This window comes from Belonocnema kinseyi, chromosome 4 (genome assembly GCF_010883055.1).
Source record: "Belonocnema kinseyi isolate 2016_QV_RU_SX_M_011 chromosome 4, B_treatae_v1, whole genome shotgun sequence".
NCBI lineage: Eukaryota > Metazoa > Arthropoda > Insecta > Hymenoptera > Cynipidae > Belonocnema > Belonocnema kinseyi.
The window spans coordinates 34760795-34780894 of record NC_046660.1 but is presented as its reverse complement, the minus strand read 5'-3'; the positions used below and the strand labels follow the sequence as shown (position 1 = coordinate 34780894).

Here is a 20100-nt window from a genome sequence, read left to right as displayed (position 1 = left end):
TTAATTTTAAACAAAAAAACTCACAAAAAAAATTTTTAGCAATGTAGTTTAACTTTTACTAGAGTAATTAAATTTTCAATTAAAAAATATTAATTTGTAACAAAACAGTCAAACTTTCAACCAAAGAAATGAATTTTCAACTAAAAATATAAATCTTCAAAACAAAAAATTATTTCTTAAAGTGATTCAACCAAATCTTTAAAATAAAATAGTTGAATGCTTAAGCAAAGAAGAAGAATTTTTAACCAAAAATTTGCACTTTCATTAGAAAAAATTAAATTTCTACTAAACGGATGAATTTTAAAAACAAAGATAAATTTTAAACAAAAAGTAAATTTGCTTCAAAAGAATTAAATTTTCAATAAACCAGTACAATTTTCGATAAAAAATAGGAATTAATTAAAATAGTTTAATTTTCATCCATAAAGTTGCATTCTATCCAAGAAAGATGAAATTTCTCTTGAAACAGATGAAATTTAAATTCAACTTTTTTTATAGTTGAATTTCCATCCAGAAAAGATTTCAGATCTCTTTTTAACATACAAATATTTAGTTTAAAAAACAAGTTAATTTCCTAAAAAATATATTTCATTTTTCAACAAAACAGCAAAACTTTAAACCGAAAAGTATGCATTTTTAACAAAATTGTTGAATTTTGAAACAAAAAGGTGCACTTTTAATCAAGAAAGATGAAATTTCTGCTAAAGTAGGCAAACTTTAAAATCAAAAAGACAAACATCAAAAAAACATTTAAATTTTCAACCGAACAGTTGCATTTCTAATCAAGAAAGATGAAACTCTTTCTTAAACAGATGAATTAAAAAAAAATACTTTAAAAAAATAGTTAAATTTTCATTTAAAGAAAATTCCAGTTTACTTTCCAGCACCAAAATAATAATTGTAAACAATAAGTTAAATTTCTGCTATATAGTCTAACTTTTAACCAAAAAGTATGACTTTTGAACAAGAATGTTAAATTTTTAATCAAGTAGTTGCATTTTTGTCCATGAAAAATGAAAATTATACTAAAACAGGTGAATTTTGAAACAACAAGACAAATTTTCGAAAAAAAAAAGTTGAATACGTGTCCAAAAAGATTTCAATTTCTTTTTCAACACAAAAATACAAATTTTATACAAAAAGTACCATTTTTTAGAAAGCAGTTTTATTTTTAACAAAACACTTCCATTTTTAAAAAGGTGAAATTTGTACAAAAAGAGATGAATTTTCAAATCAAAACGACGATTTCTCGATAAAAATAGTTGAATTTGCAACACAACATTTTTTTGATTTGGAATAACACCGTTAAATGCAAAAAAAAATCTAGAAGCAACTAAACCCGAGAAAAAAGATTTGTAGTTTAAAAAACGCCGTAACTGCATTTATTAAAAGTTACAAAATACAAAATAATTATTAAAAGTTTGTATTTTTTCTAAATAATAACGGTATTAAAGTACAAGATGTTATATTGTTAAAATTTTACTACGTAAACAATAATGGTTTTAAACCTTTTCAGTTGATAAAAATGAAAACAATCACCTCTGCTAAAAAGACCTGATAATCATTAATTAGAGTTTAAAAATTTGTTTAATTTATTCATTAATATTTAAGTTCATGTGAAACATAGTAATTTGTTTCAGAATATAAATTTAAAAAATATATTTTGTAATATTTTATTCTTTGGTTAAAGCCGCTTTCATTAAAATCCAAGTATGTAATTCATATTTTTCGTAAACAAAACCGAGTAAAAGTTTGAACAAAAATAATAAGAATAATAAGAACGGAGAGTTCTTGAATTTTAAATATTCGAAATTGACGAATTTTAAATTGAAAGTCGTTAACATTGAACAACTTTCAGTTCTAAATCTTCAAAATTAAACTATTGAAAAATATATTAAAAATTACATTCCTTTAAAATACAAGTTCTAATCATTTGTGACTAAAAAGAGATTTGAGAAAAAAGTAAATAATAGTGACTATGTGGCAGCTCTGATTATTTTTTGCAGTTACTTTTTACAGAAATTCTGCCATTAGCTTCATTTATTCAAAGTTCGACTCTTGGAAGCTGTGATTTTTTTATAAATTTTTTTGAAGTCCCATTCTGGGCTCAGGATGGTCGTTTTAATCAAGGAAAAAAATTGCCGGTCATTTCCCGGTTCGCAAATATTTTTCACGTTCAACGAATGTTAAAGAATTGAACTCTGAAGTAAAAAATTTTTCCATTTAAAGTAATAAAAATTAAACTGCAAATTGAAGCACTCAAAGTGGTACACTAGAACTTTTAACCTTTTTTAACCCAAAGAATTATTCAACTGAACAATTTTAAAATAAATTCTGTTAAACTGTCAAATTAAAAAAATTTTAAACCTCTATAAATTGTAGAATTCAAAGATTCAGATTTAATTCCAAAAACATTAACCCGAGTTATCATTTTCAATGATTTAAATTGAAAAATCAATAAATGCATTAAAATTTTTTCAAAATTGTATCATTTTAAGGAATTTTAAGTTAGAAATATTACAAATTAAACGATTAAACTTTTGTTATAAACTGAAAACTCTTTTAATTGAAAACTAAATTATTTTCATTTTAAATATTTTGAAGATCCTTAAAAAGCTCCAAAATTCTATTTTAAAATCTTGAAACATTAACATGTAGTTTTAAATGTTTTCAAATTTTTAATTATTCAAAAAAAAACTTTCAGAACTTCTAGACATATTTTCAAATTATTCGAATTTTTCCTGAAAATTTCTTATAAAACCTGCCAAATAACAAAATTTCCTTAAAATCTTCCACATTGATGTTTGACAATTTTGTATTTTTCTAAATCTTTTTAGAAATTCTCTTAAACTTAATTGTTCAAAATAAAAAATCATTTTAAATTTTTCTAGATGTTTTTTCTTTTTCTGAAGCCTGTACAAATTCTTAAAAAGCTTCTAAATTTTTTTATTCGAAATCTGTCAACATCTATAATTGGTTTTAAATTAGGCCGCGGACTATTAGCACCGTATTTTTTGTACGAATAGCCGGATTTTGTCAAATTTTTCATGACTTCTAAATATCTGTTTAACTTACTCGAATTTTTCTAAGAATAATAAGTGTTCACTTGTTATTTATCCATAAAAATGCTATAATTTGCTTTACAATTTAATTTTCTTAAATAAAAGAATTAAAATGGTAACGTTAGTCGTTTTATGTTTGTTTAGTTTTGAATATTTAATTTATAATTACTGATTTTAAATTAACAGTGAAATATTTTTAAATGTTAAGTAACTGTTCTTTTTATTCATTAAAAAATTTCAAATGCAATTGTTTAAAAATTGAATATTTTAGACTGAACTGTAATGAGAGCATTTGATTATAAATATATATTATTTTAAAGTTACTTTAAAATTCAAAATAGTTTATAAAGTTTCAATCACTTTAATTTTTAACGTTAAAATCTAGAAAGTCTTCAATTTTGAAGTGACTTCGAATCTTCTTTTAAAATCAATCATTATTCAATTTTAATCCTTCCGAATTTGAATGACAGGGTGGCCGTTCTAATAGACGATAAAAATTCCCGTTTTTCCCGGTTCGCAAACATTTTTCACGGTCAATAAAACTTAAAAAATTCGAATTTTAAAGCTAAACATTTTTCCATTTAAAGCAATAAAAAATAAACTACAAATTAAAGTACTCAAAATGGAACTCTTGAGTTTTAAACTCTTAAAATAGAACTTGCAAGTTTTTTAATTCAAAAATTGTTTACTCAAATTTTCAACAACAAAAAAATATATATAATGGAAGTACTTTTATCAATCATGTAGAGTTCAAAGATTCAGATTCAATTCTAAAAATATATATCTACATTATAATTTCCAATACTGTATAAATTAAAGAATGAATCAATGAACTTTAAAATTTTCAAAATTATATCATTTTATGCAATTTTAAAATAGAAACACACACCCTTGAAAAGTTTCAAAATTGTATTTCAAAATCTTGAGAAACCTAAAAATTGTTTTACATTTTTCAATTTTTAAAATTTTTTCCGAACTTCTAAATATCTGTGAAAATGAAACGATTTTTTCCTACGACTTTTAGAAAATCCTGCAAATTAAAAAAAAATCCTTGAAATCTTCCAGATTATTTTTTGACAAATAATTTATCAAAATAAAAAACCATGTTTAATTTTCCTAGGAATCTCAAGAAAATATTTTTTGGTTTTTGAAGTCCTGCTTAAAAAGCTTCTAAACTTTTTGTTTGAAATATGCAAAAATTGATATTTTCTTTTAAATTAGACTGTTGCTATTTGCACCAAAATTTCATTAAAAAGAGCCGAATTTTTTCGGTAAAAATACTTCGTTAAATTATTTGAAATAGTTTTACATGTTTTAAATTAATCTTGAATCTTTTCCAAACTTCTAAATATTTCTTAAAATTACTCCAATTATTTTTACAAATAATAAGTGTTCAATTATTATTTATATATCAAAAATTGACAATTTTACTTACAAATAAAAATTCTTTTGAAAATAATAATTAAAATTGTAAGATTCAAAGTTTAAAAGTTCTTCAAAATTTTAACGATTGAAGGTTTTCCATGTCAAATAATTCAGTTTCAATTTGTATACTTTTAAATATTTGGTTTTAATTATTCGTTTTAAATAAACAGTCAAATACTGCCAAATATTAGATAATTATCTTTCGCCTTAACTAAAAAATTTCAAATTGATTACATTATACATGAAATATTTTAGACTGAAACGATATCAATTATTATTCAATTTTTAATACTTAAACAAATTTTGAAAATATTTTATTTACAGTTGAGGAAATAAAAATGGTGCTTACCCAAAATTCTCAACTCAAACGCTTTTATTTTTTATTTGTTTAAATCTTGCGAATTGCATTGTAAAATACTTTAAATTAAAAATGTAAGCTTCAAAATAGAAATCTATAAATGGAAAATTTTTTAGGTAAAATATTTTCGAATTAGATATTGTGAACTGAATGATATCATAATTAAAAAATATACTTTAGCTAACCTCTTTTAAAAACTTTTGAAATTGATTTGGGACAAATTTCCCTTCTAATGATTTGCAAAATTCCCAGTCCAAACATAAATTCACTGTCATTTCTCGGTTTTTCCCGGTCTCAAAAAATGTCTAAATCAAAAATCGTTGATTTTAAACTGATTTTTAATTAAGTATTTTAAACTACATTCTAAAATTCTTTAAAACTCAAATCTAGACATAAAAATTGAAAAAAAAATGTAAGAGAAAGATTGTCTAATTACGCATTCTAAATTGAATGATACCATTGAAAAAGATAACAATTGAACTATTCATTTTAAAAAAACGTGTGAAATCAAAGTTGACCGTTTTTTTTTTAATTTGCAAAATTACCGGTCAAAAAATAAATTCACTGTCATTTCCCGGTCTCAAAAAATTCCCGGTTTTTCAGGTTGGTTGTAAAGATTTGCAGATTTTTACAGATTTCACCCAAAAAATTTAGAAACTTTGTAAGAATTGTGAAAGGCTTGAAAAAAATAAAAACATTTTCTTAAGATTCCTAGGAAAATTGAAAATGATTTTTCATTATGAAAAACTATTGCAACAGAAAATTTAAAAAGATTTAAAGAGATTTCCAAAATGATCTAAACATAACCTGGAAGATATTAAGGTTTTTTTTTTAAGTAGCAAATGGGTGGGCCCATTCTTGAAACAATGGTACCTAGGGACCTTTTCTGAATATAGGGTAAAATAGGGGTTTTCTAGGTCTTTCAGATCATGTACAGAGTGGCCACTATTTTTCAAATTTCCATTTTCCGTCTTACTCCCGGTAAATATTCGTGATTTCTCCCGATTTATAAAAAAATTAAATCTCATTCCTAAATACAGTTTTTTCAAATATATGATCAATTGCGAAAATTGATGAGCATCAATCAGCAAACCCTTTTGGAAGAAATCAATTGACTTTTAATCATAAAAGTAGGATAAGGAAATTTTTGTGCCTGATAAAGAAAAATGCAAAGATGCCTTTTATTACGCACTAGAAGTAATTTCAACGGGCGCAAATCGCGCGTTCATGTATCTGGATTTTTATTTCCTAACATGAAAAATATGCAAATTTAAAAATCAATTTTTTAACATATTTTTTAAAAATGTATCGATAATTAATAATTTCGAATTGCAGGCTTCTAAAATGAAAAAAAATATTGCACGATGTTGGACAATTTAATAAAGAAAATAAATGAAATTGTATAATTTCTTCATCGAAGTCCTGCAAAGTAAACAATTTTATTTTAAATTGAAGTATCACGAAATTGAATGATTTCAGATTAAAACTTTAAGAAATAGGGCAATTTTAAAAACAGTAGAAATTGAATATTTTAACATTAGATTATTGAAAATTCAGAGGAATTGAAATTGTACGATTTATACTTAAAAGCGGTCAAAGTTAAATAATTGAAAATTGAAAACTTGGATTTGAACAATTCTAAAATCAAAGCGATCAAGATTTGAAAATTAATATTGAAAACTAAATTGAATCTTTCAAAGTCAAAACTTATGAAATTCTAGAATTTTAAATTGTTACTACATAACGAAATTAGATGACCTTTTATAAAATAAAAGAATGAATTGAATTATACTAAATAAACTTCAAAACTAAATAGTAATTTTAAATGGAAAGATTAAATATGAAAAAAATTCTGCTTCAGAATGTTAAAACTGAAACGAATGCAAACTTTATTTTAAACTGAAGAAATGTACATTCACCAAAAGCTGTAATATTAAAACATTTTTATAATCAAACCCTTTAAAATTTTAATTATTTGATGTAAATTTAAATCACTTAAAAACTGATAATTTTTAAATTGCTAATGAAACTTTTCCAAATTTAACCAATTCAATTTTAGTCACAAAATTATAACCTATTAAAAGCAAAAATTTTTAATTCAGCATTCAACATGAAAATTCAGAACTCTAAAATTATTTTAACCATTTAAAATTACCGAAATTATGCGTTTATTCCTGTCTCAATTTTAATTACATAGTTTAATTTTTGTCTTTATGTTGTTTTAAACCCGATTTTTAATTTATTAATATCAAATCTTTCTTTAGAACTATTATTAACTCTTGAAATTCTCCAATTAAATATTTTCCAATTTGAAATGATTTATTTTTTTAAGTCTTCACCAAAAAAATCGGAAAATTTAAAGATATTACTTTGAAAATTCAAATAAATATTTAACAACAAGTATGCTGCAATATGATCCCATTTTTTGAAATTGTACAGTTTTAAGCGTTGCAATTCGAAATTGCTTGTAAAATTTTAAATTTGAAACCGAGAATTAATCTAAAAATTAATTAAAGAAAAACTTTAATTTCAAGGCCTCAGATTAAACTGTTTTAGAATAGCGCATTCAAAGCCATTATTTTGAATTAAAATTATAGAAATTTTAAAGGTGATAAATATTTAAATTTTAATGATTCTAAATAATTTGAAAATATTAATGCCTTCTAATTGGGCACTTGGAAAAATTTACAAAATTCATTAATTATGAAATACGGGAAATCTCCCGGTGTAATTTTTTTCTCCCGATTTTCTCCCGGTCCTCCCGATTTTCTCCCGGTCCTCCCGATTCTCCCGGGCTGGTGGTCACCCTGATGTAGTTCAATAATTCTATTCGAGAAACTCACCCGATGAACATGTTGTTGGAAATATTGTCCAAGTGACCACGGTATTTGAGCCACGGTCCAGCCGCGGAAATGTGATCGGTGGTACACTTTCCTTTAACCTTCATGAGGACAGTGAGGTCTGTAAGATCCTTGCCATCCCACTTTTCAAAGGGCTCGAGGAGCTGCAATCTCTGAGATTTGGGGTCGACATCCACTTTTACTTTGGATCCATCAGCTGGAGGTGCATCGTAGGTTTCCATGCCAGGATCGAAACCTCGGTTGGGAAGTTCATCACCTAGAAATCATCACAGAATCTCCTAAAATCCTGGGATAAAATTCCCTGACAATTCCAGGTTATTTGCAGTAATTAAATAATACTGAAAACATAATTAATCATTTCTTGGATTTGTCTCGAAAGTCCATTAATTTGAATAATAATTCACAAATTTTTTTTTATATCTACTTATACTTAAAATGCAGTGTATATTTAGTTAAAATAATGATGGTACTATGTTAAATTTAATATAAACGGCTTCAAATTCCTAACTTTTCAGGTAGAAATTTGGATTTTCAATAAGATAGATGAAGTTTTAATTAAACATTTGAATTTTCAACAAAAAAGATTAATTTTCTACCAGACCAATTTTCAACCAAATACTTGAATTTCAAACTAAAAAGATCAAGTTACATCCAAAAACGAAATAGTTCAATTTTAAACAAAAAAGATGGATTTTCAACTAAAATGATCAATCTTTAACCGGAATAGTGTCTTTTTTTACCAAAAAGATGAATTTTCAAACAACAAGAACAATTTTTACCAACGAAAATGAATTTAATAAGAAAATGCATGAATTTTTTATTAAAAAGATAAATTATCAACCAAAAATGTAATGGTTGAATTTCCAGTCGAAAATTAATGTTTAACTAAAGAGATGAATTTTCAACCAAAAGGACATAATTTTCAATTGGAATAGTTGCATTTTCTGGTAAAAAAAACAACTAATTTGCAGTAAAAAAGAAACTATTTTTTTAATTGTCACATTTTCAAACAAAGTGGTTAATTTTTAACTAAAATGATGAACCTTCAACTGGAATAGTTGAATTTGAAACCAAAAACATAAATTTGCAACTAAAAAATGTAAAAAAAAACATTTTTCCATTTACTTACACGTATGAAATGGAAGGTACTAACATTTTTCGATTGAAAAATTTAAAATGAAATGCAGATAAACTGCAAAATTTAGAACCTTTATAAATATAGAGTTCAAAGATTCAGATTAAATTCCAAAAATATAAATCCACGTTAATATTTTCAATACTCTAAATTAAAGAATCAAGCAATGAACTTAAAAAATTTTCAAAATTATATTTTTTAAAGTAATTTTAAGTTAGACAAATAAAAAATAATTGTTTTTAACTCAACAGTTTTTAAATTAGAAGTTGAATTATTTTCATTTTAAATAGTTTAAGCATCCTTCAAAAACTAAAAAATTTTATTTCAAAATAATGAGATACCTGGAAGTGGTTTTATCTTTTTCCAAATTTAAAATCATTTTCGAAATTGTTTCCAAACGTTTAAATATATTTTTAAATGAATTAAAATTTCCCTACAACTTTTAGAAAATCCTACAAATTAGAAAAAAATCCTTAAAATTTGCATTTATAAATGACAATAGGAACACTTATTATTTGTAGAAAAATTAGAGTAATTTTAACAGATATTTAGAAGTTTAAAAAATATTAAAATTAAATTTAGAACTTGAAATTGTTTCAAATTATTTAAACGTAGATTGTGACCCGAAAAAAATGGGTTATTCGTACCGAAATTTTGGTGCAAATACCCACAGCCAAATTTAAAACAAAATGCAGATTTTTACAGATTTCACCCAAAAAATTTAGAAACTTTGTAAGAATCGTGAAAGGCTTAAAAAAATATAAACATTTTCTTAAGATTCCTAGGAAAATTGAAAATGATTTTTCATTATGAAAAACTATTGCAACAGAAAATTTAAAAAGATTTAAAGAGATTTCCAAAATGATCTAAACATAACCTGGAAGATATTAAGGTTTTTTTTTTAAGTTGCAGGATTTTCCAAAAGTTGTAGGAAAAATTCATTTTCATTCTAAAATGTATTATTTAGAAGTTCTAAACAAAAATGTTAACACACTTCTTATCAATTACTTGAAGACATTTCAAGTTTTTAATTAATTTTGAATATTCTCAAAACTACGAAATATCTCTTGAAATTATTCAAATTTTTTCCACAAATAATAAACAGTGAAATTTCTAATAGCTAAGAAAACTAATAAAAATAATATATTAATTTATTTATTTACACAATTTCATATAAATAATAATATAAAGGAAGACCTAAAACTTTGCATTAAAAATATTTTATTGATAAATCATTAAAATTGTTACTTAAAAATCAAATTATCTGAATAAATGATATTATATTAATCTCAATTCGTATAAACTTTCGAATTCAAACAGTTATAATTTGGAAATGCTCAAATTTTGAACTGTTGAAATCAAACTTGGGCAAATTTTTCTTCTTAAAATTCGAAAAATTTCCGGTCAAGAAATAAATTCACTGTAATATATGAATTTTTAACAAAAAAGTGAAATATTCAACTGAAAAATACCAATTTTCAACTAAACAAATGAATGTCCTAATACAATGATAAATCTTTATCTGGAATAGATGAATTTTAAGCAAAACGAGGAATTTTCAAGAAAAGTGTTCAATTTTGAACCAAGTAGTCTTATTTTCAACAAAAAAACGATGAATTTTCGACTAAATTAATGAATATTTAATTGGAATATTTGAATTTGCAACAAAAAATATGAATTTTCTACCACAAAGATGAATTTTCTAACGCGAAGACTGTTTTTTAACAAAATACAATAATTTTCAACAAAGTATTTGCATTATCAAACACAAAAAGACCAATTTTCAACCAAATATTTGGATTTCAAACTAAAAAGATCAAGTTTCATCCAAAAATGGAATAGTTAAATTTTAATCACAAAAGATGAATTTTCAACTAAAATGATGAATCTTTAACTGGAATAGTTGATATTTAACCAATAAGGTGAATTTTCAACCAAGAAGATTAACTTTTACAACAACAAAAAATTAATTTAATAAGAAAATTCATCAATTTTTAATTAAAAAGATAAACTGTGAACCAACAATTTTCAATTAAAAGGATGTAACTTTTAATTGGAATAGTTATATTTTCCGTTAAAAAAACACCTAAATTGCAACAAAAACGAAACTAATTTTTCTTTAAAGTCACATTTCCAAACAAAGTGATAAATTTTCTAATGAAATGATGAATCTTCAACTAGAACAGTTGAATTTGCAAACAAAAACAACATTAGTTATATTTTCAGAAAAAAAAAACAACAACAAATATTCAACAAAACAGTTCAAGCTGTAACAGGAAGTTTAGCTTTCGGTTATAAAAATAATTTTTAGCCAAAGAAAAATCAAATTTTCGACAAAGTAGTTCATTTTTCAAGCAAGGAGATAAATTTTCAATGAAAAATGATAAATATTTACTACGAAAAAATTAATTTTTCACATAAGAGTAACTCTCAACCAAGTAATTTAATCTTCATTCAAGAAAGATGAATTCAGAACAAAAAATGTATTAGTTGATATTTCAACCATAGAAGATTCAATTTTTTTATAAAAAATAATGGAATTCAACGAAAAAGAACAAATTTTGAATAAATTACACGAATTTTTGAGCAGTTACTTGAATTTTCAACTAAAACCAATCAATTTTTAACCAAAAATAGAATAATTGTATTTTCATTTAGAAAAAATAAAACGAATTTTTTACAAAATAGTTCAAAGAATCAATATAAAATTATTTTTGCAAATAAAGAATCAGTGTTACTCAATTTAATATTGCAATTAAAAAAAATAAAGCACACTCGAAAAAATTCCCTGACTTAAAAAAAAAAAAAATGTCTAAATATTTAAAAATTAAAAATATATATAAAACACTAACTTTATATAAATTCTATATAAATATAAATGAAATAGTTAAAAATATTTACCGAAGGGATTATCGAGCAAGAATTCTTTGCCATCTTTGCCCTTCAATCTGTCTTTCAACGGATTAAAGTCCAATCGACCAGCGATGGACAGAGCAGTAACGAGTTCAGGGCTGGTTACGAAGGCATGAGTGGCAGGATTCGCGTCATTTCTTCCAGTGAAATTTCGGTTGTAGGAAGTGACAATAGTATTTTTCTCGCCCTTCTTCATGTCTTGTCGATCCCATTGGCCAATGCAGGGTCCACATGCGTTTGCAAGAACGGTTCCACCAAATTCACGAAGAGTTTGAGCCTGTCGAGCAGCAAGTTAGAGAAAGAATTAGGAAGCCCTGCCAGAAATTTCTGATAGAACTTTCTTTCCGAAGCTTTCCATATCTTTCAGATTTTTTCCGAAATCTGCATCCGAAATTCTACCCGAAACTGTATCACCATTTTCTTTCAGAATCTTTCAGAATTTATCAGAAAGTGTCCCAGCGGTATCTTTCCGTTTTATTTTTCGACCTTTTCCGAAACTGTCTCGCGCGCATTTTTGTCATTTTATGAAAAAAATAAATTATGTAATAATGTTATATAAATATTGTTTAATAGAACTTTATATGCAATTATTATGTAATTGTAAATAAACTTTTTAAATTAAAATATATCGAAGGATGAGAAAGTAAAAAATTTCGAAATTTAATAATTTTATTAATTGAATAATTTCTTCAAAATTATAACTGTTTAATATATTTGATAGTAATTAAGTGACAAAATTTTTGATGAAAAGAATTATTTTTTAAAGCTTGTTTAAACCATTGTTTGGTTTGCTAAAATGATTAGTATTAACTTTTTAAAATAATAATTTGCAAAACAAAATAATATATTATTATTATTAATAATTAAGAATTTCTGATAATATCTGAGAAGAATAAATGGGACATTTCTGACAATATCCGATAGAACACTAGTGGGACACTTCTGATAAGATCTGATGGAATTACATTGGGACAAATTTTCGGAAAGAAACTGAAGAATTCGGATGCAGATTTCGGAAAGCAGTCATCACAGTACCTATAGTCGTCAAAAAAGTTGAATAGGTGACATTTTTTCTAAAAAAGGGACAAATTGGTGATAAACAAATGTTAAATAAGACAAACAAGTTGTAATTTGTTGTACACCGAGCGATGCTAATTTTCAATTAAAAAAGAAGAATAAAAACTATTTTTTTACAAAACCATGTAATTTTTTACAATATAGTTAAATCCGTTAACAAATTGTTAATTTTTCAATCAAAAAAGATGAATAATCTGCATTTTTGAAACATAAAAGTTCAATTTTTAAACAAAAAATTAAGCAGATGAGTTTCTACTGAGAAAAATTAATTTTCTATTAAAACAACGATGAAAACGAATTTTCTACAAAAAATTTTGATTTTCATACCAAATTTTTTAATTTTCAACAAAATAGATTCATCCTCAGCCAAAATAGATCAATCTTCAACTAAAAAGTTGCATTTTTAACCAAAAAGAAATGAAATTTCTACCAAAAAGTGAATTTTCTACCAAGAAAAAATTGTCACTCAAGAATGAAAAATAATGTTAAGCAAATTGTTGAATTTTCAACAAAAAAGATTAATGTTTATTAAAAAAATTTATGGATGATATTTCCACTACAAAACAGTATATATTTTCAACACGACTAGATTTTGACCCAAAAAAAAGTTTATTTTCTACCAAAAAACGACAAATTTAAAAAAAAAAGAATTTTTTAACCAAAATGTTGAATTTTTAACAAAAAAAGTTGAATTCTAACCAAAAATGGAGTAGATAAATTTTCATTGAGCATGAATTTTCAATAAAAACAAAAACGAATTTTCTACAAAAAAGTTTAATTTTACACCAATTTCTTGAATTTTCAAGTCAAAAAGCCTAATTCTCTATCAAACAATTTAATTTTAAAAACAAGAACATGCAATAACAACAAAACAAAAAAACTTGTTTACAGCAAAAAGAATTTTTAATTTAATTTTGTAAACAAACAAAACGAACTTTCAACTAAAAGTATGAATCTTCAACGAAAAAAAATGAAATTCAAAAAATTCGTTCAACTTTCAACCAAGGAGTGGAATTTTTAATGTATAATTTTTTTGGTTCAAAATTCTACTTTTTGGTTACAAATTCTACTATTTAGTTAAAGATTTAACTATTTTATTGAAAATTAAATTTTTTTGTTAAAAATTAATCGTTTTTGGACGAAAAATTATATCGTTTGGCAAAAAATTAATTTTTTTTTTAATTGAAAATTAATACTTTTTATTTGAACATTCAACTTTTTTTTATTGAAAATTAACTCTTTTTATTTGAAAAGTCTATTATTGTATTTTTGTTTAATAAATAATCTCTTTTACTTAAAAAACATACTTTTTGTGAAAATTTAACGATTTTTTTTAAAAAGTCATCGTTTTTGGTCGAAAATTTATACTTTTGTAGAAACTTCATATTTTTTTGTTGAAAATTTATCTTTCGGTAGACAAATCTTTTTTTTAGTTGTTGAAAATTAACCTTTTATATTTGAAAGTTAATCATTTTTATTGAAAAATCTACTATTATATTTCTGGCGTTTAGTTCAAAATTCTACAAATTGTTCGAAAGTTTATTTATTTTATTGAAAATTGAATTAGGTTCTTAAAAAGTCACATTCTTTTGTTTAAAATTAACTTCTTTGTTCAAAAAATACCTTAGGGGCGGTCATACTACAATTACGTGCATGATTATAGACCCTTTACAATCTTTATTAAATTAAAAGAATAAAAACGAAATTACAGGAAAGTTTGTTTATTAATATTCTAACGTTTCGCCTATCATTGCGTGCCTTTTTCCGAGAATATAATCTTATTTTCTTGTAAAAAATAAGAAAATTCCATTTTGGAATCAAACATCATGCCAATAGTTTAGAGTCAATTTATCAAAAATAATACTGATGTGTGTCACCAAAATAAATAAAAATATACTAAAAACATATTATATAAAAGCCTCATAAAAATTGAAGACGCTTTTTTGGAGAATCTATATCTTAATTGATGGAAAAACAAAATCTCTAAAAGATTAAGACCTACAAAAAAAGTTTTAAAGTTGAATTACTTTCTTAAAAATTAAAAAAAAAATTTTCTTTAAAGTTCAACTTTTTGGTTAAGAATACTTGAATTTTATTGAAAATTCTTTTTTTGGTAGTAAATTAATCTTTTTGTTTAAAAATTCATCTTGTTTAGTCAAGAGTTCCACGTTTTGGTAGAGTATTCTTGATTTTTGTTGAAAATTAATTTTTTTTATGCAGAAAATTAATCTTTTTGTATCAAAATTCAACTTTTTTAGTTATAAACTCAATTTTTTGGTTGAGAATTCTTGAATTTTATTGAAAATTCGTCTTTTTTGGTAGTAAATTAATGTTTTCGCTTAAAAATTCATCTTTTTGATTAAAACTTTTTTTTTCAACGCTTTGGTTCAATTGAGCTGTTTTTTTTTGAAAATTCGCTTTTTCCATTGCTTACAGTTAATTTTTGTACAAAAAATGTAACTAGTACAGTTGAAACTTTAATAATTTAGTTGAAAATTCGTTTTTTTGTTGAAAATTATATACTTTTTTAACTCAAAATGTAAATAAATATTCCATTTAAATATTCCATTATTTCATTAGAAAATGTATCTCTTTGGCTGAAATTTTTTAAACTAAAAATTGTACAATTCAATTTTTTGGGGATCATTTACTTTTTTTATTTAAAAATTCAAATATTCCAGTTATATATTCATGGTTTGATTAAAAAATGTATCTTCTTTGTTGAAAGTTCCACTATTTCAATTGAAGATTAATCATTTTAGTTGAAAATTTACTACTTTGGTTGAAAATGTAACTTTTATTCTATTAGTATTATTGTTTGTTGGAAAATGATTAATTTTTTAATCGAAATGTAACTATTCAAATTTATTATTCTACCAGTTTATTTAAAAATCCATTTTTTTCGTTAAAAATTTAACAACTAGGTTTTAAAGTTGAACTACTTTCTTAAAATTTTTTTAAAAATCTGTCTTTCTTAAAAGTTTAACTTTTTGGTTAAGAATACTTAAATTTTATTGAAAATTCTTCTTTTTGGCAGTAAACTAATCTTTTTGTTTAAAAATTAATCTTTGTAAGTTGAAAAGTAAACTTTCTAGTTGAAAATTCTTAAATTTTTGTTGAAAATTCGTTTTTTTTTCTGTAGAAAACTAAGATTTTTGTTTTGAAATTCATATTGAACTGTTCTGTTAAAAATGCCCTCTTTTTTTAGTGAAAAATTACTTTGGTAATTGAAAATTGACCTATTCCATTTTTGGTTCATTTTCAAAATTCCCTGATTTTTTTGTGACTAATTTCTCATTTTCCTTGATCATTAATATTCAAATACCAGTATTTAACACTTAACATATAATCTTTTATAAATGTATATCATAAATTGAACTTCTGTAGCAAAAAAAAAAAAAGTTTCTACAAAAAAAATTAAATTTTCAATCCAAAAAGATGAATTTTTTCAACCAAAAAGGATGAATTTTTAACAATATAGTTAAATTCTCTACCAAAAAGTTGTATTTTTATAAAAAAAAAAATCAATTTTGTACTAAAACAGATGAATTTGTAATAAAAAATAAATTTTTTTTTTATAAGTGGAACTTTCGTCCAGAAAATATTTCAGTTCATTGTTCAACACCAAAATATAAATTTTAAACAAAAAGTACATTTTCTACCAAATAGTCAAGTTTTCAAGAAAATAGTATAATTGCTTAATTTCTAACAAAACAGTTGCATTTTTATCAAAACAAGATTTAATTTCTGCTAGAGCATTTAAACTTTAAAATAAAAAAGACAAACTTTCAAAAAAAGAGTTGAATTTTTAACCGAAAAGTTAACGAAAAAATGCAATTTATTTCTCGGTTATATTCTCGGTAATATTCTCTTTCTCGTTACCGGTCTCAAAGTAATATAGCGCGATGTAGTTTTTGAGCGGGCCCTTAATTATAATCAAATAACTATAAGTTGGAAAATTGCTTACAATGCCATCACGTTCGATGGTGGCACGGATTTGCTCGGATCCAGGAGTGACGTTGAACGCAGACTTGGCCTTCAGTCCATGCTTCAAAGCCTGTTTAGCGATATTGGCACATCGACCCATGTCCTCGTAAGAGCTGTTGGTGCAGGAACCGATCAGACCAACTTTAATCTCATTAGGCCATCCTTCTTTCTTGGCAATCTCACCTGAACAAAAAATGACGAACGCACATTTTGAAGATCTTTCCACAAACTCGGACCAGAGTGTCTATTCAAATTCTGCCCGATAAGCCCCTGCTAATTCCAGTTTTTTTTCCAGGCATTTCAAGTTTTTTCGGGCATAGTTTTTCATTAAAATACTCAACCAATAAAATATTTCGCATTATTTAAAATAATTCACTCGGAATATACATACAGTTTTGCGACAGGATGTGCCTGAAGGAACTTTAAATGGGGGTGGACCAGAGAGGTCTTATATTATTTTTGGGTTTCGTTCTAGAATGCGTCAGAATCAATTTCCAAGAAAAATTAAAGTCACTTTTAGAGCCGTTTTATATTTTTGCTTTTTTAAATGTAAATTTTTTCAAGTAATTTGAAAAAAAGGATATATTTTCGAAATCAGTTATGCTTAAAGTACAAAAATTATATTTATTATTCTTTTTAATATAAATATTGTATAATAAGTGTATTTTTACACAATTTTTAATGTACCTAACTTTATATCAACGTAAAAGCAAAAACTTTCAACAAAAATTATATGGCAATGAAGTTTATAAGTAATATGCTCAAAAAAATAAAAAATAAAAATGTCGAATATTATATTCTCGCACAAGCCGCTAATAAATTATTGGAAAATTTACATTAATTATTTAAATTTTGTAGTTTTTCCACATTTTTTAAAAATCTGCATGTACCGATTCCATTGACTGTTCGCTGTAAACATACTATAATATCAACTTTAATTTTTCACATACAACATTCGATTTCGATTTTTAATTCAAAGTAAATGTTGATTGGTATTATTTTTTAAGTTATCAAAGTTTGACTTTACTTCTTTTCCTTTTTTTGTAAAAACGTAGTTTTTACGTTGATATGAAGTTAGGCATATTAAAATATATGTAAAAATATTCTTATCATATAAGATTTATATGAGAAAGAATAATAAATGTAATTTTTGTACTTTAAACATAACGTATTTCGAACATAAATCCTTTTTTCAAATTATTTAAAAAAGAGAGATTAAAAAAGCAAAATTAAAAAAGGGCTCTAAGAATGATTTGCATTTTTCTTAGAATTTATCTCTAAAGCATTCTAGAACGAAACCCAAAAATAATATAAGACCTCTCTTGTCAATCCCATTTAAAGTTCGTTCAGGTGCACCATAGAAAGTTTGATATCAATAATTATTTTTTCTAGTTTTTAAGGACCAAATAGTTGAATGTTGCACAAAAAAGATCACTTTTCAACAAAAAATGGGATAATTAAATTTTCAATTAAAATAATCAATTTTTCAAGCAACAAAAATTTTTCAACCAAATTGATAAATTTTCAGTTAAAATAATGAATCTTCAAAAACAGTAGATACATTTTAAACCAAACACATGCATTTTTAACAAAAGAGTTTAATTTTCACCAAGGTACTTTTATTTTCAACAAAAAAGATCAATTTTTAAATAAAATTATGAATAGTTAACTGGAATATCCTAATTTTCAACGAAAAAGATGGATTTTCAAACAAGAAGATTAATTTTCTTCCCAAAAAAAAGCATTTTTCAACAAAAAAACATGAATTTTCAATGAAATAGTTGAATTCAGAACTAAAAAAGATTTATTTACAAATAAATGGTTAAATTTTAATATAAGAAAAATCAGTTTTCAACCAAACATAGAACAGTTGAATTTTCAGTTAAAAAAATTAATTTTCCATGAAACAAATATCAATTCTCAACCAGTGATGAATTTTCAAACTAAAATGTTGAATCTTTGACTGGAATAGTTACATTTAAAAAAAAATATGAATTTTCAAACAAGAAGATTAATTTCTACGAAAAAAAATGTTTCAACTAAAACAGATGAATTTTTAAATAAAGTGATAGAATATTCAATTTAAATAGTAACATTTCAGTTCAAAAATTAATAATTGTCAAAAAAAAAAACTAATTTAAGAAAGTTATATTTTTTAACAAAGTGGTGAATTTTCAACTAAAATTATGAGATTTTGATAGTTGAACTTTCAACAAAAATAATGAATTTTCAAACAAGAAGATTAATTTCTACGAAAAATACAAATTTTCAACTAAAACAGATAAACTTTTAAATATACCTATTATACAAGATTTATCTATGATAAAAAAAATAATAAATATTATTTTTGTACTTTAAACATAACTTATTTTGAAAATAAATCCTTTTTTTTTAATTATTTAAAAAATAGACACTAAAAAAGCCAAATTAAAAAACGGCTGTAAGAATGATTTCGATTTTTTTCGGAAATTGTTTCTGAAACATTCAACAACGAAACCCAAAAATAATATAAGACCTCTCTTGTCAGTCCCATCTAAAGTTCGTTCAGGCACACCGTTGCGAGTTTGTTATAAATAATTTTTTTTTTCAGTTTCTAAGGATTCAATTAATGTTTGAATTAGAAAGCTTTGCTAACTTATATTACAAGATATTCTGAAATATATTAGCATCATCGATTTATTAAATAATACTAAAGAACATAACAATTTTTTGAATTTTTTTCTAAAGTACAAAATAAATAAATTTCAACTAAAAAAGATTAATTTTCAACCAAATCCATTATTGTTTACTTTCAATACAGATCAATTTAAAAAATAATTCATTTATTTATATTTACAGTTGATAAAAAAACAATTTTTTTTATAAAAAATGTTCAATTTCAAACGCTTTCTATTTTCAATTGTTTTAAGTCTTCAAAACTGCATTTAAAAAATTTTAAACTAAAAATGTAGGCTTAAAAATCTAAATTGGAAAGACTTCAAAGAAAAATACGATTAAAATACGTATTGTAAACTAAATGATATCATAAATAGAAAAAAAACAAATATTTAACCAACTATTAAAAAAACGGTTTAAATTGAACTTGGGCAGCTTTTTCTTCGAAAAATGTGTAAAATTCCCGATAAAAACATAAATTCCTGGTCATTTCCCGGTCCAGCAACCACCTTGAATTCATTTGATCAGAAATGTATAAGAAACACATTTATACCCCATTGTTTCCATTCATCACAAAAAAATTTTTTAATAAATTTTAAGTCTAAATACCTCAAAACTTTATCAAGC

The 20100-nt window shown here is 24.0% G+C and overlaps 1 protein-coding gene across 1 annotated transcript in view; it reads right to left on the bottom strand.

Moving 5' to 3' along the window:
* LOC117172106 (aconitate hydratase, mitochondrial-like) overlaps positions 1–20100 on the bottom strand; it is a 53292-nt gene that overhangs the window by 12336 nt on the left and 20856 nt on the right. The window contains exons 5-7 of the mRNA XM_033359886.1: positions 16799–17001; positions 11743–12031; positions 7689–7962 (exon numbers count right to left, since the gene is read on the bottom strand). Coding sequence (XP_033215777.1) covers positions 7689–7962; positions 11743–12031; positions 16799–17001 — 766 coding nt within the window. The remainder of the gene's footprint in view (positions 1–7688; positions 7963–11742; positions 12032–16798; positions 17002–20100) is intronic.